This window comes from Sphaerodactylus townsendi, linkage group LG03, assembly GCF_021028975.2.
Source record: "Sphaerodactylus townsendi isolate TG3544 linkage group LG03, MPM_Stown_v2.3, whole genome shotgun sequence".
Classification (NCBI taxonomy): Eukaryota; Metazoa; Chordata; class Lepidosauria; order Squamata; family Sphaerodactylidae; genus Sphaerodactylus; species Sphaerodactylus townsendi.
In genome coordinates, this window is record NC_059427.1 from 12,780,890 (window position 1) to 12,807,256 (window position 26,367).

A 26,367-nucleotide genomic window follows, 5' to 3' on the forward strand; every position below is an offset into this window, starting at 1 on the left:
TCCCACCACTGTATGGAACCCTCTGAGTACTAGGATGAAGCCCACTCACCTGAGGATCCCATCTCTCCGTTTCACGCTGCCTCAGCAGAAAATCCTCCGCCAGGGCGACTACCTGAGCACAGATTTCCGGGCCGTGGTCCCTGGCCCAGTTCTCCATTTCCCGGGGGGGAGGGGGGGAAATCACCACAGGTTCACCCCCAAAATGCTGAAACAAATGTACACCAGTTAAACAATGGAGCACTAGAAATGCGGCATCTAAAGAACTTTGGGCTGATTTTTATTTTATTTTGTTCAAGTTTTATAGCAGGTTATGCAAGCTAAAGGGGAAAAAAAGAAGCAGCGAAAACTGGTAACAATGGCAAATAATTTATACAAATGTGAAGATTCTCATTCAGGTAACACAACGAACTGAGAAAATTTACTTATACAGGATTTGGGGAGGGGGTCCTGGTTTTTTTGGCAGGAGGGGGTCCTGTTTTTATTCTCAATGGGAACACACAGCAGCTTACAAAAATACAATTCAAATAAAAAGAGGGGAAATGTTCAACAAACTGCATTATTAACATCAAGCAACAGCCTAATGCTGCATAGCCATTGTTCTCTTTAAGTCAGTATTGTATATTTGATTGGCAGTGGCTTCCTCCGGTAATGTCATTTCACAACACCAACTGCCAACCCTTTTAACTGGAGATGCTGTGGTTTGAACCTGGGAGCTTCTGCATATCAACTAGATCACAGGTGTCAAACTTACAGCTCTCCAGATGTTCATGAACTACAATTCCCATCAGCCCTTTGTCAGAACATGTGTTTAGATGGACAAAATCTAGATGACAGGTGGACCCTCCAAACAGCAGGTGCCGTGTGCATAATTAGGGCTGTGTGCACAACTGTGTACCGTGTGCAAAGACAGATAAGACATGGGCACCTGATTGGCACCTCAATTGTATATAGTAAGCAAAGACAAGAGGGTGATGTGCGCCTGGAAACACCTGTGGTCTGGCGGAGCACTTTGACAGTAGTTAGCAATAAACAGAACTGCACTGGTGACTGTGTGTCTTTCAGTTCTTGTTTGCATTGCATCCTGCAAGGTGGTCTACTCACAAGTAAGCTGCTGCTTCAACACCCTTGCCAGTATAGCCAATGCCCATGTTGGGAGGGACTGGTGGGAATTGTAGTTCCTGAACATCTGGAGGGCCGCGAGTTTGACACCCCTGAACTAGATCATTGGTGTCAAACTCGCAGTCTTCCAGATGTTATGGACTACAGTTCCCATCATCCCCTGCCAGCATCATGCTGGAGGGCCGCGAGTTTGACATCTGTGAACTAGATGCTCTGCCAACTGAGTCACATGGCCCCTCACTCAACTGTCATCCTGAGCTGTAGACTATCATTCCCCACAAGCTCTGAGCCACAAACAAAGAAAATCTTTATTTGCAATGAGTATAGCCCCATATACATTATGTATTCCTACTAAGGTAGATTCCAAATACTAAAGGAAACAATCACAAACTGACGATGGCACTGTGGGTAATCACCAGCACATTGAATTGCTCTCAAAAATATACCGACAGCCAGTGTAGCTCTTACAAATCTTGCCATGATATAGCCATGATATAGCCTCTGGGAGCAGCAGGGATGTATGAGGTTAAGAGCTCGTGTATCTAATCTGGAGGAACCGGGTTTGATTCCCAGCTCTGCCACCTGAGCTGTGGAGGCTTATCTGGGGAATTCAGATTAGCCTGTACACTCCCACACACGCCAGCTGGGTGACCTTGGGCTAGTCACAGCTTCTCGGAGCTCTCTCAGCCCCACCTACTTCACAGGGTGTTTGTTGTGAGGGGGGAAGGGCAAGGAGATTGTAAGCCCCTTTGAGTCTCCTGCAGGAGAGAAAGGGGGGATATAAATCCAAACTCTTCTCTCCAAACTCTTCTTTCACCTATGATAGCAAGAAACCTTATTGTGGTGATTTGTACAAGTCGAAGCTTCTAAATAGTCTTCAAGGACTGCCCCATGTGGAAAGTGCTACAGCAATCTAACCAGCGGTGGGATTCAGCAGGTTCGCACCACTTCGGCAGAAACCAGTTGTTAACATGGTGCTCGTAAACAACCAGTTGTTAAATTATTTGAATTCCCCACTGAATCTAACCCAGAGTTGATCCAAGCATGGATAATAACTGACCAAATCATGCGTCTCCAGGAAAGGCTGCTGTTGTTTTTCAGGGACAGACAGAACCCTTACGAAAACACAAACGTGGAAAATTACAAGGAGACATGGGGTGTGTGTGTGAAAGAGTCTTATCTAAGGGCCAAATCGTTTGGCAATCGCAAACTTTTTTAAAAACTGTCAACTGCATGGGGAGAATAGCACCTCCTTGTGGGAAAACAGCAGATGGAAAAGATTAAAAACACCCTCTGAATAGATGGGACCTCCAGACACATCAGGTAGTTTCAAATAACTTGTGCTTGTAACCTGTACATACCACAAATGCTCTAGCTGAACCAACAGCTATCCTGTGTCAGGACATTATGTAAATATAAAATCTATCTAAAAGGCCCTCCTTGAATAAGAATAGTGCTTCCCCATTGCCAACTATCCTTCAAGAGCAGTTCAGTAATGCAAATGGGAGCTGTCTATTACGTCATGGTTTTAGTGGGAACCTACTGGACAGTATCTGTTCCACCACCAACAACAAATAGTCCACATTCACACAAATGCTTGGTGAAGATGAGGTCCTGATTTGCTATTTACGAGTGTCTCACGGTTTAATTTTTTCCCCCAGTTTTAATCCCAGTCTTATATGGGACACCTGAGATAGTTTGATGCCTGGGAAAGAAAATCACAATGTGGCATTCTCTCTGGAACATGCTAATGAACACAGGGCGTGCTTCCACATGGGCCATTGAGGGAAAAAGAGATGTTAATTCAGATGGCCCATGAGGCTGTATCCTTTGGCTCTCCCATACAGATCCCACTGAATCCTGCTGAGTTCCCAGTGTAGCGGGAAGCTTTTGTCAGACAGCAACCACCCCAACTCCCTGTGCACAGAAAAATAGGATAAGGAAAGGGAATTAATGTTATGCGTTTTAACTATTTAAACTTGCATAATTTTATATGAACATAACAGTAAGTTTCAAGGGAGCTCTTCAAGGGAGCTGTGAAAAAGGCAAACTCTATGCTGGGGATCATTAGGAAAGGAGTTGATAATAAAACTGCAAAGATTGTCATGCCCTTATATAAAGCAGTGGTGCGACCGCACTTGGAGTACTGTGTTCGGTTCTGGTCGCTGCATCTCAAAAAGGATATTGAGGAGATAGAAAAAGTGCAGAGAAGGGCAACAAGGATGATTGAGGGACTGGAGCACCTTCCCTATGAGGAGAGGCTGCAGCGTTTGGGACTCTTTAGCTTAGAGAGGAGACGACTGAGGGGGGATATGATTGAAGTCTATAAAATTATGCATGGGGTAGAAAATGTTGACAGAGAAATTTTTCTCTCTTTCTCACAATACTAGAACCAGGGGGCATCCATTGAAAATGCTGGGGGGAAGAATTAAGACTAATAAAAGGAAACACTTCTTCACGCAACGTGTGATTGGTGTTTGGAATATGCTGCCACAGGAGGTGGTGATGGCTTTAAAAGGGGCTTGGACAGATTTATGGAGGAGAAGTCGATTTATGGCTACCAATCTTGATCCTCTTTGATCTGAGATTGCAAATGCCTTAACAGACCAGGTGATCGGGAGCAACAGAAGGCCATTGCTTTCTGCATGTGAGCTCCCAAAGGCACCTGGTGGGCCACTGCGAGTAGCAGAGAGCTGGACTAGATGGACTCTGGTCTGATCCAGCTGGCTTGTTCTTATGTGCATTCTTTTGGGGAGCTTTCGGCTGTGTGTGCATGTGCCATAAGGGATTCTCTCCCGTGCATAGGGAAAAAAGGAGAATGCCTCTTTTATGGATGATTTTACAATGAATCTTTACAATGAAAATAAATTAACCAACTGAAAAGAGAAATCTAGAGCCAAAGAACCAGGCATACCTTATGACCCCTAAAAAGGTTCCCTTAACCTTAGAATAGCATATTCTTTATCAGACTCTCTGGACTAACCACAACAGTCCTAGAGAAATGCCCCCAGGTTTGTTAGTCATTTTCCCTGCAACTGATCAACACAAGTCGAGCTTCTTTTCTAGGAAATGGCCTGAAACATTTGGGGGGTGGGGGGGCTTAAATAGTCTGCATTTGGATTTTTGTTCTTTTGTTTTAGGATTTTTTTTTCCTCCTGGGGAGTTTGGGAGGGGTCATCTTCAGATTCAACCCACTTGATTTTTACTGAGCTTTCCTATTTCTAAGCCCTTTTCATGCCATTTTCCACCTCTTCCTATTTCTTTCCCATCCCTGCAAGCAATTCTCTTTCATACCCACTCAACTCACCCGGCAGCCAGCTCTGCAACGCAACCGCCTTTGTAGCAATCTCTCTGCAAGCCAAGTTGCTAGGAATGAGGGTGGGACAAAATAGTAATCATTACTCTCCCCATCAAGCTGCCAGTTTTCTACCAGACCGAGGAAAGGGCCTTTGCCAGTGCACAGCTTCCTTCTCGAATTCCTGGGCCTCTCTGCAAAACTCAGCTCTGTTGATTTAACCCTTGGAGGAAATGAAGCTAGAGGGGCAAGCACTGGACTTTCCTTTCCCTTTGGCTGAACTATTTTCCTGCAGATGTCACCAGAATAGGAAGTTTGGCTTGATCCATCAAGCTCTTCTTGCATTCCCTAAGATGCAAGAACTTAGACAGTGAGGTAGGGTGGGGCTTTTTTCATCACTTGCAATTCAAGCTTTTATCTTTCCAAGATTGGTAAAATGAGGACCCAGTTTTCTGGGGGTAAAGTGTAGACAACTGGGGAAGGCAATGCATCTGTGGCTAGTAATTTCACAATTTATTTATTTTATTTATTTATTATTGGGTTTTATATACCGCCCTACCCCCGAAGGACTCTGGGCAGTACACAACATAACTTCACAACAACATACAAACTAAAACCCATTAAATTAAAACACAGCGGTCAATATAATAATAATAATAATAATAATAATAATAATAATAATAATAATAATAATAATAATAATAATAATACTGTTGTCAGCAGAGAGTACACCCAGAGGGTCAGGAAAATTTTGAAATCTAAATTAAACGGGAATTGGCGGGAATACCATCAAGGCCATCAACACCTGGGCCATAAATCTAAATTAAACGGGAATTGGCGGGAATACCATCAAGGCCATCAACACCTGGGCCATATCCTTCATCAGGTACACTGCGGGAATCATCAACTGGACACAGGCTGAGTTGGAAGCACTGGATAGAAAAACTCAGAAGCTTATGACAATGCACCATGCCTTACACCCACGCAGTGATACTGATAGATTATATCTTCCCCGGAGATCTGGAGGCAGGGGCTTACTGCAAGTTCAGCAAACAGTGGAAGAAGAGAAGCATGCACTGGCCGATTATGTGAAGGAAAGTCAAGAACAGGCATTGATTGAAGTGAAGAACAGACATTTGCTGCAAACCCAGAAAACCAAACAAGAATACAGAAAAAATGTGGTTAAAATGAGGAGTGAAAGCTGGCACAACAAAGCACTGCACTGCCAATTTCTGGAGAAAATCAAAGACAAGGTGGACAACGAAAAGACCTGGCTGTGGTTAACAACTGGAGCTCTGAAAAAGGAAACTGAAACCCTGCTTTTAGCCGCCAAAGAGCAAGCCATTAGAACAAATTCGATCAAGGCCAAAATCAAAAAATCCTCAGATGATGCAAAATGCAGATTGTGCAAAGAAGATGATGAAACTGTAGATCATGTCCTCAGCTGCTGCAAAAATATTGCCCAGACTGAGTACAAACAGAGACACAACTCAGTGGCCAATATGATCCACTGGAATTTATGCAAGAATTACAACATAAGAACAGCTAAGAACTGGTGGGAACATTGTCCAGAGAAAGTAATGGAAAATGAGAAGGTCAAGATCCTGTGGGACTTTCGAATCCAAACGGACAAAGTGTTGAAACACAATACACCAGACATCACCGTGATCGAGGATGAGAAAGTGACCATCATTGACATAGCAGTCCCCGGTGACAGCAGGGTCATTGAAAAAGAACATGAGAAGGTCACTAGATGCCATGATTTGAAAATCGAGCTTCAGCGTCTACGGCACAAACCAGCTGAGGCCGTCCCAGTGGTAATCAGCACACTGGGCGCCATCCTAAAAGCACTAGGGCAGCACTTGAAACATCTTCAAATTGACAAAATTAACATCTGTCAAATTCAGAAGGCAGCTCTGCTGGGATCCGCACGAATACTATGCTGATACATTACAACTTCCTAGGCTTCTGGGTGAGGCTCGAATTGTAATGAAGGCCAACAACCAGCTAAAGATCTGGCAGCTGTGAAATCTACTACTACTACTATTATTATTATTATAAATGTAATAAATGTAATAAATATAAATATAATAATAAATATAATAATAAATAATAAAACGGCATCCCGTGATAAAACCCTTATTAAAACCCTCCCAAGGAGCGGGGAAAGAAGGGTCCCATAGATGTTAAAGGGACTCCGAACACAGGAGAATAATGGGGGCACTTCAATCAGCAGCTGGTCACTCCAAAGGCCCGGTGGAACAACTCAGTCTTACAGGCCCTGCGGAATTTACCAAGATCCTGCAGGGTCCGGAGATGTGTTTCTATCCGTGTGAAGAACAGCCTGGAAAAACCACAACAGCCAGTTGATTCCAGTTGTGAAAGCCTTCATCAATACATTGATTACCTTCTCCTTTGCCTAAAAGCACAGGAGCAGTGCCTGGTAAAATTGTTGACAACCCTTGTCCCCCAGATTCTCTACTAGTCTTCATGTTCATGTCCAAAGGAACCAAGCTGTTCTCCTTCTTGAACACCAGCCAGGGGACAAGGCAGGGAGGGTTAGAGGGGATCCAAGTAATATGGTCATTGAGAATCACACAGAAAAGGTTTGATCCTGTCTAGATGGGCTGGATTCTCTGCTTGGAGAGGGAAAGGGAAGAAGAAATGTTGATTCTCAGCTGCCAAATCAAACAGATGCCAGCCTCCAGGAGTGGCCTGGAGTTTTCCCAGAATAATAACTGATCTCCAAAGTTCAGAGATTAGTTCCCCTGGAGAAAACGGCCCCTGTATTTTTATTGGTTGGTTGGTTGGTTTAATTTATATCCCGCCCTATACCCGCAGGGCTCAGGGCAGGTCACACCATAGAAACTTAACAATCAATTACACAAACTTAACAATCAATTACATCATTACACCCTGCTGATGCCCCTCCCTAAACCCTTCCATTCCTAGTCTCCACCCCCAAATCTCCAGGAATTTAACAAACCCAAGCCATCACAAGCTTTGGGGAGTCTGATGGCTGCATCTAATGACTCAATCTCCAGCTCCCAAAAGCTTACAGTTATATTAATCTCCAGCCTCCTGTTTATCATTCAGCTGTTACACTGATTAACAAGGGACATCTGGGATTTCCACCCAGTGTCAAAGGCTCAGACATGAGCTGTAAACTCTGGAAAGAGTGGCTGGGGTTGACAAAGCTATGTATCTGGAAATAGCCACAGCATCTGGAAATAGTCATAGCAATTCTCCTTGCTTTGTGAAAGTCAACAATGGGGGAATGGATGCAATGAACCCATGCCTGAAAATTCCCTTCTGGCATGAACATAAGACAAGCCCTGCTGAATCAGATCAGAGGTTCATCTAGTCAAGCATTCTGTTTCATGCAATGACCACGCAGTTGCCCAAAAGGACCAAACAGGGCTAGAGGCTGAGGCCTTCCCCTGCTATTGCTTCCCAGCACTGGGATTCAGAGTTTACTGTCTCTGGATATGGAGGCTGTGTGTGAAGGGTGTGGCAGGAAGAAGAAGAAGAGTTTGGATTTATATCCCCCCTTTCTCTCCTGCAGGAGACTCAAAGGGGCTTACAATCTCCTTGCCCTTCCCCCCTCACAACAAACACCCTGTGAGGTAGGTGGGGCTGAGAGAGCTCCGAGAAGCTGTGACTAGCCCAAGGCCACCCAGCTGGCATGTGTGGGAGTGTACAGGCTAATCTGAATTGCCCAGATAAGCCTCCACAGCTCAGGGGGCAGAGCGGAGAATCAAAGCCGGTTCCTCCAGATTAGATACACGAGCTCTTAACCTCCTATGCCACTGCTGCTCCAGAGCACCTCAAGGGAGAAAAGATTTCGCTGGCTATTGGGAACCAACTGTCCATCACTGCTATCCTGCATTGTCCACTCTTGGTCTCAGTTGAATCCCCTTTCCCAAGAGTATCCCTGTTGGGTGAGCCCAACAGCATTAGTGGTGTTTCCTCAGCTCTCACAAGCATATATATAAGCTTAATATAATCAGAATACTACGGCTTTGCACTGTGAGTGCCTACCTCCAGGTAGGGGCCTGGTCTCCTCATAGAATTACAACTGGATCTGCAGACTTCAGACATCAGTTCCCTCAGAAAAAAATGACTTATCTGGGAGTGGTTTATATGGTATTATACCACACTGGGGTCTCTCCTCTTCTCGAACTCTGCTCTCCCCAGGCACAGTGTGTAACAGCCTTCTCTCTGTGATACACCTCTGAAGATGCCAGCCACAGATGCAGGTGAAACATTCAAGACATACCAGACCACGGCCACACAGGATAAATGTTAGGGTTGGGGGTCACCACAACATGAGGAACTGTACTAAAGGGTCGTGGCATTAGGAAGGTTGAGAACTGCTGGTCTAGTCCACATTTCACTAGCTTACTTGCAAAAATATTATGGGCCACCTTGTCAAAAGCTTTACTGAAACCAAGATATGCTACATCCACAGCACTCCCTTCGTCTACCAAGCTTGTCACTCTATCAAAAAAAGATATAAGATTGGTCTGGCATAACTTGTTTTTCAGAAAACCATGCTGATTTTTGTGATCACAGTATTCCCTTCTAAGTGCTAGCAGACCGTATGTTTAATGATCTGCTCCAGAATCTTACGGTATTGATGTCAGACTGATTGGACAGTAATTATTAAGGTCCCCCTTTTTCACCTTTTTGAAGATGGGGATAACATTAGCCGTCTCTAGTCCACTGGGACTTCTCCTATTCTCCAGGAGTTCACAAAGATTATAGCAAGTGGTTCTGAGGTTACTTCTGTTTGTTTGTCAGGTTGAGTTTCTTTCCCTCTTTTCCATATGTCACCACTCTCAAATCATAGAATCATAGGGTTGGAAGAGACCCCAAGGGTCATCAAGTCCAACCTCCTGCCATGCAGGAATACACCATCAAAGCACCCCCAACCAATGACCATCCAGTCCCTGTTTAAAAACCTCCAAAGAAGGCAACTCCACCACTCTCCAAGGCAGCGTATTCCACTGTTGAACGGCCCATACCATCAGGGAGATTTTCCTAATGTTTAGGAGGAATCTCTTTCCTTGTAATTTGAATCCTTTACTTAGTCACTGGAGCAGCAGATAACAATCTTGCTCCCTCTTCAACACCCCTTTAAATATTTAAACATGGCTATCATGTCACTCCCTTAACCTTCTCTTCTCCAGAGTAAACATATCCAGCTCTCTAGGTCTCTCCTCTTGGGGAATGGATTCCAGACCCTTTATCATTTTGGTTGCCCTCCTCTGGATTCACCCCAGCTTGTCAATATCCTTCCTGAATTGTGGTGCCCAGAAAGTCTTTTAATGTGAATATGAATACTCTCAGGGGATATCTCTCCACTCCTGCTCCCCGCCCATTGCCCCCCCTTGCCTCCCCCTGCCCCCCTTGTACAGAATCATTCAGGAAAACTTACATTATAGCTCTAATTCAGGAAAAGCTATTCATGCTAGTACATCTCTAATGCTAATCCAGGCTATTGGAGTGCTCCCCTATATACCATTTGTTTTTTAGATAAATTAACAAGATAAAGGGAAAGTGCTTGGAATTTGCATTAGTAAGCATGATCAGATAAGAGTTAAGTTCCCTGGGATGTAATAAAACAGCATCAGTTAATGTATTGTCGAAGGCTTTCACGCGGGCTGTATGGCCGTGTTCTAGCAGCATTCTCTCCTGGTGTTTTGCCTGCATCTGTTGCTGGCATCAGATCCTCTGAAGATGCCAGCCACAGATGCAGGCGAAACGTCAGGAGATAATGCTGCTAGAACACGGCCATACAGCCCGGAAACCACACAGCACCCCAGCATCAGTTAAGTTATAGAGGGTCTGTAATACACGGACTTTTTTTTTGTTAATTTCAGGAGTGGGGCTTGAAAATAATAACCAAACTGGATGTTATATATACTGGATGTTATATCACCCTATTCTTTATGATCCATATTATTTCGCTTCATGCTTGTTGAGATTTTCTGTATGTACTGAGAAACCCTGAGTTTGTAAGTGGCTTCTATCTGGTCTATGATAGTACTGCTGAAAATAATATACAACCAAAGAGTTTTCCCCCCTGTAAATACTGTTTATTTAAGTACATTGAGATACAGTCTTCTGAGTTGCCAAACCATTTATTGGTACTTGAAAAAGAACAAAAGAGTGTTTTAAGCCATTATAACATAGAAGTATTAAGTTTTGATAGACCTTTATGCATTTGGTGTAGAGTGGCATTGATTTTCCCTTTAGTGCACCTACTCCAATAGTATTATGGTTGATCACCTGAGAGATGGCAACCCTACCCTGTATGCATCTTTTTTTTTTGCAGCAAGGTGTACTGTCAAGACTGTATCTTGTCTATAGTACATTTGTCACTAGCTCTAGCCTGTGGGTGTGGGAATTGTGGGATGGATTTCAACTAGACACTATGGCAGTGGTGGCGAACCTATGGCACGGGTGCCAGAGGTGGCACTCAGAGCCCTCTCTGTGGGCTTGCGATGCAAACTAAGGAGTCGCCCCCCCAACATCTAGGCTGGCCTGGGCTGCTGGGCTCGATTATTAGCATTAAACCTAAGACCTAGTTTTGGGGAAGCAGTGTAGGCAACCCTGTTAAGCGCTGTAAAACCCCACTGATTTTCATGCAAAGAACTAAAGCACAATCCTTTACCTAGGAGTAAGCTCAGTTGCTGGCAATGGGGCTTGCTTCTGAGTAAACCCTCCTAGGGGCGTGATCACCCATTCGAAGCGTTGCACGTTGCTTCACCAAGTTTACTCCCGACTAACATGCGCCTCAGAGCCAACTGTTTTTTCCTAAACTAAAACCTCAGTATTCAGGTTAAATTGCCATGTTGGCACTTTGCGATAAACAAGTGGGTTTTGGGTTGCAATTTGAGCACTCGGTCTCGAAAAGATTCGCCATCACTGCACTATGGTATATCATAGAGGGGAACTAATTTCTGTAGTCTGGAGATCTGGTTGGCAACCCTAGCCAAATCTTTTCAGGGTACACAAAGAACAGAAGACCCTGCAAGGTAAAACAAAAGGTCAGTTAGATAGGACAGTGAGATCAGCACTTTTTCCTCTTTACTATTAAGTATGTTAGTTCCTGAATAAACTTTTATCTACACTTTAATCAGGTTATGCACATTTGCTGTTTTTAATGACACTGCCAACAGTTTTCATATCTTAGAGGAACGTTTGAATATGTTGTTTGTGTTTTTAACTGATTTTTTTTTTCATTTTAACAGTATTTCTGATTTGTCAAATGTTTTAATTTATTGATCAATCAATTTTGGTATACCACCCCATCCCCTAAGGGCTCTGAGCGGTGTAATGAGGATGTACAGGAGAACTATTCTGGGGGGGGGGGGCAAACCTGGTGTTGGGGGGATAAAGTGTTTTTTTAAGACTCTGTTGGGTTTTTTTAATGCTTAGTTAACAAATATTGTTACCCACTCTGGGTCTTGAGATGCTCAGGAGGCAGATGGGCATATAAATATTCTAAGAAATAAACAACCCCTTTCCCGACTAGCCTACCTCACATGGTTATTGGGAGGATGAATTGTGCAAGGGAGAACTTGAAGGAAGCGTGGGATTGGGAACTTTTTCCAAGTCAGGTTGCAATGATGATGTAGAGGCCTGCGAGAGTAACAGCCACATAAATCCAGTTTGAACTGATAGAAAGTTAAGTTCAGGGTCGCCAACTCTGGGTCGGGAAATTCCTATAGATTTGGGGGTGGAGCCTGGGGAAAAGAGAGCGGGGGGGGAGGGGTTTGGAATGAGCTCAGCAGGGATGTGAGGTCATCCAGACCACCATCTACAGCCGCTATTAACTCCAGGGCAATTGATCTCTACTCTACTATCTGAAGATCAATTTATTTATTGGAAAGGTGCTGGTTTCATTTTAGAAATTAATTAGTCCTCCTAATTTCCCTCCCTCCCTCCCCTGCCCTCTCTCCTGCCCTGAGATTTAAGCGATTCAATTTTACTCCTGGACCCAGACTCCAGCCCACAAAAGTTCACGCTACAACAAACTTTTTCGAGTCTATAAGCTGCTTTCAAGAGCCTTTCGAATTGAAAGGGTTAAAGTGACAGAGCTGTGAATCCTAGAAGGGTCCAGGAAAAAAATTTATTTGTTGGCTGCTGGATTGGCTTCCTCTTCCTGTCCCTCCTCCTCCTCCTCCTCCTCCTGTTTCTGGCTGGGTGGCAACAAGCAGCATTTTTAGATGGTCTAAGATCGGAGCCGCCGCCCCTCCCCCAACCACTGGATTGCACATTCCTTGGGGCTGCAAAATGGGGGGGGGAGGGGGGGGGGGAGGGGGGGGGGGGGGGGGGGAGGGTTTGGGGGGGGGGGGGGGAGGGGGGGGGGGGGTTGGGGGGGGAGGGGGGGGGGGGGGGGGGGGGGTGGGGGGGGGGGGGGGGGGGGGTTGGGGGGGGGGTGGGGGGGGGGGGGGGGGGGGGGGGGGGGGGGTGGGGGGGGGGGGGGGAAGGGGGGGTGGGGGGGGGGGAGTTGGGGGGGGGGTGGGGGGGGGGGGGGGTGGGGGGGGGGGGGGGTGGGGGGGGGGGGGGGTGGGGGGGGGGGGGGGTGGGGGGGGGGGGGGGTGGGGGGGGGGGGGGGTGGGGGGGGGGGGGGGTGGGGGGGGGGGGGGGTGGGGGGGGGGGGGGGTGGGGGGGGGGGGGGGTGGGGGGGGGGGGGGGTGGGGGGGGGGGGGGGTGGGGGGGGGGGGGGGTGGGGGGGGGGGGGGGTGGGGGGGGGGGGGGGTGGGGGGGGGGGGGGGTGGGGGGGGGGGGGGGTGGGGGGGGGGGGGGGTGGGGGGGGGGGGGGGTGGGGGGGGGGGGGGGTGGGGGGGGGGGGGGGTGGGGGGGGGGGGGGGTGGGGGGGGGGGGGGGTGGGGGGGGGGGGGGGTGGGGGGGGGGGGGGGTGGGGGGGGGGGGGGGTGGGGGGGGGGGGGGGTGGGGGGGGGGGGGGGTGGGGGGGGGGGGGGGTGGGGGGGGGGGGGGGTGGGGGGGGGGGGGGGTGGGGGGGGGGGGGGGTGGGGGGGGGGGGGGGTGGGGGGGGGGGGGGGTGGGGGGGGGGGGGGGTGGGGGGGGGGGGGGGTGGGGGGGGGGGGGGGTGGGGGGGGGGGGGGGTGGGGGGGGGGGGGGGTGGGGGGGGGGGGGGGTGGGGGGGGGGGGGGGTGGGGGGGGGGGGGGGTGGGGGGGGGGGGGGGTGGGGGGGGGGGGGGGTGGGGGGGGGGGGGGGTGGGGGGGGGGGGGGGTGGGGGGGGGGGGGGGTGGGGGGGGGGGGGGGTGGGGGGGGGGGGGGGTGGGGGGGGGGGGGGGTGGGGGGGGGGGGGGGTGGGGGGGGGGGGGGGTGGGGGGGGGGGGGGGTGGGGGGGGGGGGGGGTGGGGGGGGGGGGGGGTGGGGGGGGGGGGGGGTGGGGGGGGGGGGGGGTGGGGGGGGGGGGGGGTGGGGGGGGGGGGGGGTGGGGGGGGGGGGGGGTGGGGGGGGGGGGGGGTGGGGGGGGGGGGGGGTGGGGGGGGGGGGGGGTGGGGGGGGGGGGGGGTGGGGGGGGGGGGGGGTGGGGGGGGGGGGGGGTGGGGGGGGGGGGGGGTGGGGGGGGGGGGGGGTGGGGGGGGGGGGGGGTGGGGGGGGGGGGGGGTGGGGGGGGGGGGGGGTGGGGGGGGGGGGGGGTGGGGGGGGGGGGGGGTGGGGGGGGGGGGGGGTGGGGGGGGGGGGGGGTGGGGGGGGGGGGGGGTGGGGGGGGGGGGGGGTGGGGGGGGGGGGGGGTGGGGGGGGGGGGGGGTGGGGGGGGGGGGGGGTGGGGGGGGGGGGGGGTGGGGGGGGGGGGGGGTGGGGGGGGGGGGGGGTGGGGGGGGGGGGGGGTGGGGGGGGGGGGGGGTGGGGGGGGGGGGGGGTGGGGGGGGGGGGGGGTGGGGGGGGGGGGGGGTGGGGGGGGGGGGGGGTGGGGGGGGGGGGGGGTGGGGGGGGGGGGGGGTGGGGGGGGGGGGGGGTGGGGGGGGGGGGGGGTGGGGGGGGGGGGGGGTGGGGGGGGGGGGGGGTGGGGGGGGGGGGGGGTGGGGGGGGGGGGGGGTGGGGGGGGGGGGGGGTGGGGGGGGGGGGGGGTGGGGGGGGGGGGGGGTGGGGGGGGGGGGGGGTGGGGGGGGGGGGGGGTGGGGGGGGGGGGGGGTGGGGGGGGGGGGGGGTGGGGGGGGGGGGGGGTGGGGGGGGGGGGGGGTGGGGGGGGGGGGGGGTGGGGGGGGGGGGGGGTGGGGGGGGGGGGGGGTGGGGGGGGGGGGGGGTGGGGGGGGGGGGGGGTGGGGGGGGGGGGGGGTGGGGGGGGGGGGGGGTGGGGGGGGGGGGGGGTGGGGGGGGGGGGGGGTGGGGGGGGGGGGGGGTGGGGGGGGGGGGGGGTGGGGGGGGGGGGGGGTGGGGGGGGGGGGGGGTGGGGGGGGGGGGGGGTGGGGGGGGGGGGGGGTGGGGGGGGGGGGGGGTGGGGGGGGGGGGGGGTGGGGGGGGGGGGGGGTGGGGGGGGGGGGGGGTGGGGGGGGGGGGGGGTGGGGGGGGGGGGGGGTGGGGGGGGGGGGGGGTGGGGGGGGGGGGGGGTGGGGGGGGGGGGGGGTGGGGGGGGGGGGGGGTGGGGGGGGGGGGGGGTGGGGGGGGGGGGGGGTGGGGGGGGGGGGGGGTGGGGGGGGGGGGGGGTGGGGGGGGGGGGGGGTGGGGGGGGGGGGGGGTGGGGGGGGGGGGGGGTGGGGGGGGGGGGGGGTGGGGGGGGGGGGGGGTGGGGGGGGGGGGGGGTGGGGGGGGGGGGGGGTGGGGGGGGGGGGGGGTGGGGGGGGGGGGGGGTGGGGGGGGGGGGGGGTGGGGGGGGGGGGGGGTGGGGGGGGGGGGGGGTGGGGGGGGGGGGGGGTGGGGGGGGGGGGGGGTGGGGGGGGGGGGGGGTGGGGGGGGGGGGGGGTGGGGGGGGGGGGGGGTGGGGGGGGGGGGGGGTGGGGGGGGGGGGGGGTGGGGGGGGGGGGGGGTGGGGGGGGGGGGGGGTGGGGGGGGGGGGGGGTGGGGGGGGGGGGGGGTGGGGGGGGGGGGGGGTGGGGGGGGGGGGGGGTGGGGGGGGGGGGGGGTGGGGGGGGGGGGGGGTGGGGGGGGGGGGGGGTGGGGGGGGGGGGGGGTGGGGGGGGGGGGGGGTGGGGGGGGGGGGGGGTGGGGGGGGGGGGGGGTGGGGGGGGGGGGGGGTGGGGGGGGGGGGGGGTGGGGGGGGGGGGGGGTGGGGGGGGGGGGGGGTGGGGGGGGGGGGGGGTGGGGGGGGGGGGGGGTGGGGGGGGGGGGGGGTGGGGGGGGGGGGGGGTGGGGGGGGGGGGGGGTGGGGGGGGGGGGGGGTGGGGGGGGGGGGGGGTGGGGGGGGGGGGGGGTGGGGGGGGGGGGGGGTGGGGGGGGGGGGGGGTGGGGGGGGGGGGGGGTGGGGGGGGGGGGGGGTGGGGGGGGGGGGGGGTGGGGGGGGGGGGGGGTGGGGGGGGGGGGGGGTGGGGGGGGGGGGGGGTGGGGGGGGGGGGGGGTGGGGGGGGGGGGGGGTGGGGGGGGGGGGGGGTGGGGGGGGGGGGGGGTGGGGGGGGGGGGGGGTGGGGGGGGGGGGGGGTGGGGGGGGGGGGGGGTGGGGGGGGGGGGGGGTGGGGGGGGGGGGGGGTGGGGGGGGGGGGGGGTGGGGGGGGGGGGGGGTGGGGGGGGGGGGGGGTGGGGGGGGGGGGGGGTGGGGGGGGGGGGGGGTGGGGGGGGGGGGGGGTGGGGGGGGGGGGGGGTGGGGGGGGGGGGGGGTGGGGGGGGGGGGGGGTGGGGGGGGGGGGGGGTGGGGGGGGGGGGGGGTGGGGGGGGGGGGGGGTGGGGGGGGGGGGGGGTGGGGGGGGGGGGGGGTGGGGGGGGGGGGGGGTGGGGGGGGGGGGGGGTGGGGGGGGGGGGGGGTGGGGGGGGGGGGGGGTGGGGGGGGGGGGGGGTGGGGGGGGGGGGGGGTGGGGGGGGGGGGGGGTGGGGGGGGGGGGGGGTGGGGGGGGGGGGGGGTGGGGGGGGGGGGGGGTGGGGGGGGGGGGGGGTGGGGGGGGGGGGGGGTGGGGGGGGGGGGGGGTGGGGGGGGGGGGGGGTGGGGGGGGGGGGGGGTGGGGGGGGGGGGGGGTGGGGGGGGGGGGGGGTGGGGGGGGGGGGGGGTGGGGGGGGGGGGGGGTGGGGGGGGGGGGGGGTGGGGGGGGGGGGGGGTGGGGGGGGGGGGGGGTGGGGGGGGGGGGGGGTGGGGGGGGGGGGGGGTGGGGGGGGGGGGGGGTGGGGGGGGGGGGGGGTGGGGGGGGGGGGGGGTGGGGGGGGGGGGGGGTGGGGGGGGGGGGGGGTGGGGGGGGGGGGGGGTGGGGGGGGGGGGGGGTGGGGGGGGGGGGGGGTGGGGGGGGGGGGGGGTGGGGGGGGGGGGGGGTGGGGGGGGGGGGGGGTGGGGGGGGGGGGGGGTGGGGGGGGGGGGGGGTGGGGGGGGGGGGGGGTGGGGGGGGGGGGGGGTGGGGGGGGGGGGGGGTGGGGGGGGGGGGGGGTGGGGGGGGGGGGGGGTGGGGGGGGGGGGGGGTGGGGGGGGGGGGGGGTGGGGGGGGGGGGGGGTGGGGGGGGGGGGGGGTGGGGGGGGGGGGGGGTGGGGGGGGGGGGGGGTGGGGGGGGGGGGGGGTGGGGGGGGGGGGGGGTGGGGGGGGGGGGGGGTGGGGGGGGGGGGGGGTGGGGGGGGGGGGGGGTGGGGGGGGGGGGGGGTGGGGGGGGGGGGGGGTGGGGGGGGGGGGGGGTGGGGGGGGGGGGGGGTGGGGGGGGGGGGGGGTGGGGGGGGGGGGGGGTGGGGGGGGGGGGGGGTGGGGGGGGGGGGGGGTGGGGGGGGGGGGGGGTGGGGGGGGGGGGGGGTGGGGGGGGGGGGGGGTGGGGGGGGGGGGGGGTGGGGGGGGGGGGGGGTGGGGGGGGGGGGGGGTGGGGGGGGGGGGGGGTGGGGGGGGGGGGGGGTGGGGGGGGGGGGGGGTGGGGGGGGGGGGGGGTGGGGGGGGGGGGGGGTGGGGGGGGGGGGGGGTGGGGGGGGGGGGGGGTGGGGGGGGGGGGGGGTGGGGGGGGGGGGGGGTGGGGGGGGGGGGGGGTGGGGGGGGGGGGGGGTGGGGGGGGGGGGGGGTGGGGGGGGGGGGGGGTGGGGGGGGGGGGGGGTGGGGGGGGGGGGGGGTGGGGGGGGGGGGGGGTGGGGGGGGGGGGGGGTGGGGGGGGGGGGGGGTGGGGGGGGGGGGGGGTGGGGGGGGGGGGGGGTGGGGGGGGGGGGGGGTGGGGGGGGGGGGGGGTGGGGGGGGGGGGGGGTGGGGGGGGGGGGGGGTGGGGGGGGGGGGGGGTGGGGGGGGGGGGGGGTGGGGGGGGGGGGGGGTGGGGGGGGGGGGGGGTGGGGGGGGGGGGGGGTGGGGGGGGGGGGGGGTGGGGGGGGGGGGGGGTGGGGGGGGGGGGGGGTGGGGGGGGGGGGGGGTGGGGGGGGGGGGGGGTGGGGGGGGGGGGGGGTGGGGGGGGGGGGGGGTGGGGGGGGGGGGGGGTGGGGGGGGGGGGGGGTGGGGGGGGGGGGGGGTGGGGGGGGGGGGGGGTGGGGGGGGGGGGGGGTGGGGGGGGGGGGGGGTGGGGGGGGGGGGGGGTGGGGGGGGGGGGGGGTGGGGGGGGGGGGGGGTGGGGGGGGGGGGGGGTGGGGGGGGGGGGGGGTGGGGGGGGGGGGGGGTGGGGGGGGGGGGGGGTGGGGGGGGGGGGGGGTGGGGGGGGGGGGGGGTGGGGGGGGGGGGGGGTGGGGGGGGGGGGGGGTGGGGGGGGGGGGGGGTGGGGGGGGGGGGGGGTGGGGGGGGGGGGGGGTGGGGGGGGGGGGGGGTGGGGGGGGGGGGGGGTGGGGGGGGGGGGGGGTGGGGGGGGGGGGGGGTGGGGGGGGGGGGGGGTGGGGGGGGGGGGGGGTGGGGGGGGGGGGGGGTGGGGGGGGGGGGGGGTGGGGGGGGGGGGGGGTGGGGGGGGGGGGGGGTGGGGGGGGGGGGGGGTGGGGGGGGGGGGGGGTGGGGGGGGGGGGGGGTGGGGGGGGGGGGGGGTGGGGGGGGGGGGGGGTGGGGGGGGGGGGGGGTGGGGGGGGGGGGGGGTGGGGGGGGGGGGGGGTGGGGGGGGGGGGGGGTGGGGGGGGGGGGGGGTGGGGGGGGGGGGGGGTGGGGGGGGGGGGGGGTGGGGGGGGGGGGGGGTGGGGGGGGGGGGGGGTGGGGGGGGGGGGGGGTGGGGGGGGGGGGGGGTGGGGGGGGGGGGGGGTGGGGGGGGGGGGGGGTGGGGGGGGGGGGGGGTGGGGGGGGGGGGGGGTGGGGGGGGGGGGGGGTGGGGGGGGGGGGGGGTGGGGGGGGGGGGGGGTGGGGGGGGGGGGGGGTGGGGGGGGGGGGGGGTGGGGGGGGGGGGGGGTGGGGGGGGGGGGGGGTGGGGGGGGGGGGGGGTGGGGGGGGGGGGGGGTGGGGGGGGGGGGGGGTGGGGGGGGGGGGGGGTGGGGGGGGGGGGGGGTGGGGGGGGGGGGGGGTGGGGGGGGGGGGGGGTGGGGGGGGGGGGGGGTGGGGGGGGGGGGGGGTGGGGGGGGGGGGGGGTGGGGGGGGGGGGGGGTGGGGGGGGGGGGGGGTGGGGGGGGGGGGGGGTGGGGGGGGGGGGGGGTGGGGGGGGGGGGGGGTGGGGGGGGGGGGGGGTGGGGGGGGGGGGGGGTGGGGGGGGGGGGGGGTGGGGGGGGGGGGGGGTGGGGGGGGGGGGGGGTGGGGGGGGGGGGGGGTGGGGGGGGGGGGGGGTGGGGGGGGGGGGGGGTGGGGGGGGGGGGGGGTGGGGGGGGGGGGGGGTGGGGGGGGGGGGGGGTGGGGGGGGGGGGGGGTGGGGGGGGGGGGGGGTGGGGGGGGGGGGGGGTGGGGGGGGGGGGGGGTGGGGGGGGGGGGGGGTGGGGGGGGGGGGGGGTGGGGGGGGGGGGGGGTGGGGGGGGGGGGGGGTGGGGGGGGGGGGGGGTGGGGGGGGGGGGGGGTGGGGGGGGGGGGGGGTGGGGGGGGGGGGGGGTGGGGGGGGGGGGGGGTGGGGGGGGGGGGGGGTGGGGGGGGGGGGGGGTGGGGGGGGGGGGGGGTGGGGGGGGGGGGGGGTGGGGGGGGGGGGGGGTGGGGGGGGGGGGGGGTGGGGGGGGGGGGGGGTGGGGGGGGGGGGGGGTGGGGGGGGGGGGGGGTGGGGGGGGGGGGGGGTGGGGGGGGGGGGGGGTGGGGGGGGGGGGGGGTGGGGGGGGGGGGGGGTGGGGGGGGGGGGGGGTGGGGGGGGGGGGGGGTGGGGGGGGGGGGGGGTGGGGGGGGGGGGGGGTGGGGGGGGGGGGGGGTGGGGGGGGGGGGGGGTGGGGGGGGGGGGGGGTGGGGGGGGGGGGGGGTGGGGGGGGGGGGGGGTGGGGGGGGGGGGGGGTGGGGGGGGGGGGGGGTGGGGGGGGGGGGGGGTGGGGGGGGGGGGGGGTGGGGGGGGGGGGGGGTGGGGGGGGGGGGGGGTGGGGGGGGGGGGGGGTGGGGGGGGGGGGGGGTGGGGGGGGGGGGGGGTGGGGGGGGGGGGGGGTGGGGGGGGGGGGGGGTGGGGGGGGGGGGGGGTGGGGGGGGGGGGGGGTGGGGGGGGGGGGGGGTGGGGGGGGGGGGGGGTGGGGGGGGGGGGGGGTGGGGGGGGGGGGGGGTGGGGGGGGGGGGGGGTGGGGGGGGGGGGGGGTGGGGGGGGGGGGGGGTGGGGGGGGGGGGGGGTGGGGGGGGGGGGGGGTGGGGGGGGGGGGGGGTGGGGGGGGGGGGGGGTGGGGGGGGGGGGGGGTGGGGGGGGGGGGGGGTGGGGGGGGGGGGGGGTGGGGGGGGGGGGGGGTGGGGGGGGGGGGGGGTGGGGGGGGGGGGGGGTGGGGGGGGGGGGGGGTGGGGGGGGGGGGGGGTGGGGGGGGGGGGGGGTGGGGGGGGGGGGGGGTGGGGGGGGGGGGGGGTGGGGGGGGGGGGGGGTGGGGGGGGGGGGGGGTGGGGGGGGGGGGGGGTGGGGGGGGGGGGGGGTGGGGGGGGGGGGGGGTGGGGGGGGGGGGGGGTGGGGGGGGGGGGGGGTGGGGGGGGGGGGGGGTGGGGGGGGGGGGGGGTGGGGGGGGGGGGGGGTGGGGGGGGGGGGGGGTGGGGGGGGGGGGGGGTGGGGGGGGGGGGGGGTGGGGGGGGGGGGGGGTGGGGGGGGGGGGGGGTGGGGGGGGGGGGGGGTGGGGGGGGGGGGGGGTGGGGGGGGGGGGGGGTGGGGGGGGGGGGGGGTGGGGGGGGGGGGGGGTGGGGGGGGGGGGGGGTGGGGGGGGGGGGGGGTGGGGGGGGGGGGGGGTGGGGGGGGGGGGGGGTGGGGGGGGGGGGGGGTGGGGGGGGGGGGGGGTGGGGGGGGGGGGGGGTGGGGGGGGGGGGGGGTGGGGGGGGGGGGGGGTGGGGGGGGGGGGGGGTGGGGGGGGGGGGGGGTGGGGGGGGGGGGGGGTGGGGGGGGGGGGGGGTGGGGGGGGGGGGGGGTGGGGGGGGGGGGGGGTGGGGGGGGGGGGGGGTGGGGGGGGGGGGGGGTGGGGGGGGGGGGGGGTGGGGGGGGGGGGGGGTGGGGGGGGGGGGGGGTGGGGGGGGGGGGGGGTGGGGGGGGGGGGGGGTGGGGGGGGGGGGGGGTGGGGGGGGGGGGGGGTGGGGGGGGGGGGGGGTGGGGGGGGGGGGGGGTGGGGGGGGGGGGGGGTGGGGGGGGGGGGGGGTGGGGGGGGGGGGGGGTGGGGGGGGGGGGGGGTGGGGGGGGGGGGGGGTGGGGGGGGGGGGGGGTGGGGGGGGGGGGGGGTGGGGGGGGGGGGGGGTGGGGGGGGGGGGGGGTGGGGGGGGGGGGGGGTGGGGGGGGGGGGGGGTGGGGGGGGGGGGGGGTGGGGGGGGGGGGGGGTGGGGGGGGGGGGGGGTGGGGGGGGGGGGGGGTGGGGGGGGGGGGGGGTGGGGGGGGGGGGGGGTGGGGGGGGGGGGGGGTGGGGGGGGGGGGGGGTGGGGGGGGGGGGGGGTGGGGGGGGGGGGGGGTGGGGGGGGGGGGGGGTGGGGGGGGGGGGGGGTGGGGGGGGGGGGGGGTGGGGGGGGGGGGGGGTGGGGGGGGGGGGGGGTGGGGGGGGGGGGGGGTGGGGGGGGGGGGGGGTGGGGGGGGGGGGGGGTGGGGGGGGGGGGGGGTGGGGGGGGGGGGGGGTGGGGGGGGGGGGGGGTGGGGGGGGGGGGGGGTGGGGGGGGGGGGGGGTGGGGGGGGGGGGGGGTGGGGGGGGGGGGGGGTGGGGGGGGGGGGGGGTGGGGGGGGGGGGGGGTGGGGGGGGGGGGGGGTGGGGGGGGGGGGGGGTGGGGGGGGGGGGGGGTGGGGGGGGGGGGGGGTGGGGGGGGGGGGGGGTGGGGGGGGGGGGGGGTGGGGGGGGGGGGGGGTGGGGGGGGGGGGGGGTGGGGGGGGGGGGGGGTGGGGGGGGGGGGGGGTGGGGGGGGGGGGGGGTGGGGGGGGGGGGGGGTGGGGGGGGGGGGGGGTGGGGGGGGGGGGGGGTGGGGGGGGGGGGGGGTGGGGGGGGGGGGGGGTGGGGGGGGGGGGGGGTGGGGGGGGGGGGGGGTGGGGGGGGGGGGGGGTGGGGGGGGGGGGGGGTGGGGGGGGGGGGGGGTGGGGGGGGGGGGGGGTGGGGGGGGGGGGGGGTGGGGGGGGGGGGGGGTGGGGGGGGGGGGGGGTGGGGGGGGGGGGGGGTGGGGGGGGGGGGGGGTGGGGGGGGGGGGGGGTGGGGGGGGGGGGGGGTGGGGGGGGGGGGGGGTGGGGGGGGGGGGGGGTGGGGGGGGGGGGGGGTGGGGGGGGGGGGGGGTGGGGGGGGGGGGGGGTGGGGGGGGGGGGGGGTGGGGGGGGGGGGGGGTGGGGGGGGGGGGGGGTGGGGGGGGGGGGGGGTGGGGGGGGGGGGGGGTGGGGGGGGGGGGGGGTGGGGGGGGGGGGGGGTGGGGGGGGGGGGGGGTGGGGGGGGGGGGGGGTGGGGGGGGGGGGGGGTGGGGGGGGGGGGGGGTGGGGGGGGGGGGGGGTGGGGGGGGGGGGGGGTGGGGGGGGGGGGGGGTGGGGGGGGGGGGGGGTGGGGGGGGGGGGGGGTGGGGGGGGGGGGGGGTGGGGGGGGGGGGGGGTGGGGGGGGGGGGGGGTGGGGGGGGGGGGGGGTGGGGGGGGGGGGGGGTGGGGGGGGGGGGGGGTGGGGGGGGGGGGGGGTGGGGGGGGGGGGGGGTGGGGGGGGGGGGGGGTGGGGGGGGGGGGGGGTGGGGGGGGGGGGGGGTGGGGGGGGGGGGGGGTGGGGGGGGGGGGGGGTGGGGGGGGGGGGGGGTGGGGGGGGGGGGGGGTGGGGGGGGGGGGGGGTGGGGGGGGGGGGGGGTGGGGGGGGGGGGGGGTGGGGGGGGGGGGGGGTGGGGGGGGGGGGGGGTGGGGGGGGGGGGGGGTGGGGGGGGGGGGGGGTGGGGGGGGGGGGGGGTGGGGGGGGGGGGGGGTGGGGGGGGGGGGGGGTGGGGGGGGGGGGGGGTGGGGGGGGGGGGGGGTGGGGGGGGGGGGGGGTGGGGGGGGGGGGGGGTGGGGGGGGGGGGGGGTGGGGGGGGGGGGGGGTGGGGGGGGGGGGGGGTGGGGGGGGGGGGGGGTGGGGGGGGGGGGGGGTGGGGGGGGGGGGGGGTGGGGGGGGGGGGGGGTGGGGGGGGGGGGGGGTGGGGGGGGGGGGGGGTGGGGGGGGGGGGGGGTGGGGGGGGGGGGGGGTGGGGGGGGGGGGGGGTGGGGGGGGGGGGGGGTGGGGGGGGGGGGGGGTGGGGGGGGGGGGGGGTGGGGGGGGGGGGGGGTGGGGGGGGGGGGGGGTGGGGGGGGGGGGGGGTGGGGGGGGGGGGGGGTGGGGGGGGGGGGGGGTGGGGGGGGGGGGGGGTGGGGGGGGGGGGGGGTGGGGGGGGGGGGGGGTGGGGGGGGGGGGGGGTGGGGGGGGGGGGGGGTGGGGGGGGGGGGGGGTGGGGGGGGGGGGGGGTGGGGGGGGGGGGGGGTGGGGGGGGGGGGGGGTGGGGGGGGGGGGGGGTGGGGGGGGGGGGGGGTGGGGGGGGGGGGGGGTGGGGGGGGGGGGGGGTGGGGGGGGGGGGGGGTGGGGGGGGGGGGGGGTGGGGGGGGGGGGGGGTGGGGGGGGGGGGGGGTGGGGGGGGGGGGGGGTGGGGGGGGGGGGGGGTGGGGGGGGGGGGGGGTGGGGGGGGGGGGGGGTGGGGGGGGGGGGGGGTGGGGGGGGGGGGGGGTGGGGGGGGGGGGGGGTGGGGGGGGGGGGGGGTGGGGGGGGGGGGGGGTGGGGGGGGGGGGGGGTGGGGGGGGGGGGGGGTGGGGGGGGGGGGGGGTGGGGGGGGGGGGGGGTGGGGGGGGGGGGGGGTGGGGGGGGGGGGGGGTGGGGGGGGGGGGGGGTGGGGGGGGGGGGGGGTGGGGGGGGGGGGGGGTGGGGGGGGGGGGGGGTGGGGGGGGGGGGGGGTGGGGGGGGGGGGGGGTGGGGGGGGGGGGGGGTGGGGGGGGGGGGGGGTGGGGGGGGGGGGGGGTGGGGGGGGGGGGGGGTGGGGGGGGGGGGGGGTGGGGGGGGGGGGGGGTGGGGGGGGGGGGGGGTGGGGGGGGGGGGGGGTGGGGGGGGGGGGGGGTGGGGGGGGGGGGGGGTGGGGGGGGGGGGGGGTGGGGGGGGGGGGGGGTGGGGGGGGGGGGGGGTGGGGGGGGGGGGGGGTGGGGGGGGGGGGGGGTGGGGGGGGGGGGGGGTGGGGGGGGGGGGGGGTGGGGGGGGGGGGGGGTGGGGGGGGGGGGGGGTGGGGGGGGGGGGGGGTGGGGGGGGGGGGGGGTGGGGGGGGGGGGGGGTGGGGGGGGGGGGGGGTGGGGGGGGGGGGGGGTGGGGGGGGGGGGGGGTGGGGGGGGGGGGGGGTGGGGGGGGGGGGGGGTGGGGGGGGGGGGGGGTGGGGGGGGGGGGGGGTGGGGGGGGGGGGGGGTGGGGGGGGGGGGGGGTGGGGGGGGGGGGGGGTGGGGGGGGGGGGGGGTGGGGGGGGGGGGGGGTGGGGGGGGGGGGGGGTGGGGGGGGGGGGGGGTGGGGGGGGGGGGGGGTGGGGGGGGGGGGGGGTGGGGGGGGGGGGGGGTGGGGGGGGGGGGGGGTGGGGGGGGGGGGGGGTGGGGGGGGGGGGGGGTGGGGGGGGGGGGGGGTGGGGGGGGGGGGGGGTGGGGGGGGGGGGGGGTGGGGGGGGGGGGGGGTGGGGGGGGGGGGGGGTGGGGGGGGGGGGGGGTGGGGGGGGGGGGGGGTGGGGGGGGGGGGGGGTGGGGGGGGGGGGGGGTGGGGGGGGGGGGGGGTGGGGGGGGGGGGGGGTGGGGGGGGGGGGGGGTGGGGGGGGGGGGGGGTGGGGGGGGGGGGGGGTGGGGGGGGGGGGGGGTGGGGGGGGGGGGGGGTGGGGGGGGGGGGGGGTGGGGGGGGGGGGGGGTGGGGGGGGGGGGGGGTGGGGGGGGGGGGGGGTGGGGGGGGGGGGGGGTGGGGGGGGGGGGGGGTGGGGGGGGGGGGGGGTGGGGGGGGGGGGGGGTGGGGGGGGGGGGGGGTGGGGGGGGGGGGGGGTGGGGGGGGGGGGGGGTGGGGGGGGGGGGGGGTGGGGGGGGGGGGGGGTGGGGGGGGGGGGGGGTGGGGGGGGGGGGGGGTGGGGGGGGGGGGGGGTGGGGGGGGGGGGGGGTGGGGGGGGGGGGGGGTGGGGGGGGGGGGGGGTGGGGGGGGGGGGGGGTGGGGGGGGGGGGGGGTGGGGGGGGGGGGGGGTGGGGGGGGGGGGGGGTGGGGGGGGGGGGGGGTGGGGGGGGGGGGGGGTGGGGGGGGGGGGGGGTGGGGGGGGGGGGGGGTGGGGGGGGGGGGGGGTGGGGGGGGGGGGGGGTGGGGGGGGGGGGGGGTGGGGGGGGGGGGGGGTGGGGGGGGGGGGGGGTGGGGGGGGGGGGGGGTGGGGGGGGGGGGGGGTGGGGGGGGGGGGGGGTGGGGGGGGGGGGGGGTGGGGGGGGGGGGGGGTGGGGGGGGGGGGGGGTGGGGGGGGGGGGGGGTGGGGGGGGGGGGGGGTGGGGGGGGGGGGGGGTGGGGGGGGGGGGGGGTGGGGGGGGGGGGGGGTGGGGGGGGGGGGGGGTGGGGGGGGGGGGGGGTGGGGGGGGGGGGGGGTGGGGGGGGGGGGGGGTGGGGGGGGGGGGGGGTGGGGGGGGGGGGGGGTGGGGGGGGGGGGGGGTGGGGGGGGGGGGGGGTGGGGGGGGGGGGGGGTGGGGGGGGGGGGGGGTGGGGGGGGGGGGGGGTGGGGGGGGGGGGGGGTGGGGGGGGGGGGGGGTGGGGGGGGGGGGGGGTGGGGGGGGGGGGGGGTGGGGGGGGGGGGGGGTGGGGGGGGGGGGGGGTGGGGGGGGGGGGGGGTGGGGGGGGGGGGGGGTGGGGGGGGGGGGGGGTGGGGGGGGGGGGGGGTGGGGGGGGGGGGGGGTGGGGGGGGGGGGGGGTGGGGGGGGGGGGGGGTGGGGGGGGGGGGGGGTGGGGGGGGGGGGGGGTGGGGGGGGGGGGGGGTGGGGGGGGGGGGGGGTGGGGGGGGGGGGGGGTGGGGGGGGGGGGGGGTGGGGGGGGGGGGGGGTGGGGGGGGGGGGGGGTGGGGGGGGGGGGGGGTGGGGGGGGGGGGGGGTGGGGGGGGGGGGGGGTGGGGGGGGGGGGGGGTGGGGGGGGGGGGGGGTGGGGGGGGGGGGGGGTGGGGGGGGGGGGGGGTGGGGGGGGGGGGGGGTGGGGGGGGGGGGGGGTGGGGGGGGGGGGGGGTGGGGGGGGGGGGGGGTGGGGGGGGGGGGGGGTGGGGGGGGGGGGGGGTGGGGGGGGGGGGGGGTGGGGGGGGGGGGGGGTGGGGGGGGGGGGGGGTGGGGGGGGGGGGGGGTGGGGGGGGGGGGGGGTGGGGGGGGGGG

At 69.8% G+C, this 26,367-nt stretch overlaps 2 protein-coding genes across 2 annotated transcripts in view; one reads left to right on the top strand and one right to left on the bottom strand.

Annotated features, from left to right (window-relative positions):
• The window catches only part of LOC125428628 (zinc finger protein 271-like), a 52,010-nt gene extending 47,422 nt beyond the window's left edge, over positions 1-4,588 (bottom strand). The window contains exons 1-2 of the mRNA XM_048489072.1: positions 4,427-4,588; positions 50-205 (exon numbers count right to left, since the gene is read on the bottom strand). Of these exons, the coding sequence (XP_048345029.1) occupies positions 50-157 (108 nt within the window). The 5' untranslated portion in view covers positions 158-205; positions 4,427-4,588. The remainder of the gene's footprint in view (positions 1-49; positions 206-4,426) is intronic.
• Positions 1-26,367, top strand: part of LOC125428885 (zinc finger protein 271-like) — a 1,035,007-nt gene that overhangs the window by 973,616 nt on the left and 35,024 nt on the right. The window lies entirely within an intron of this gene.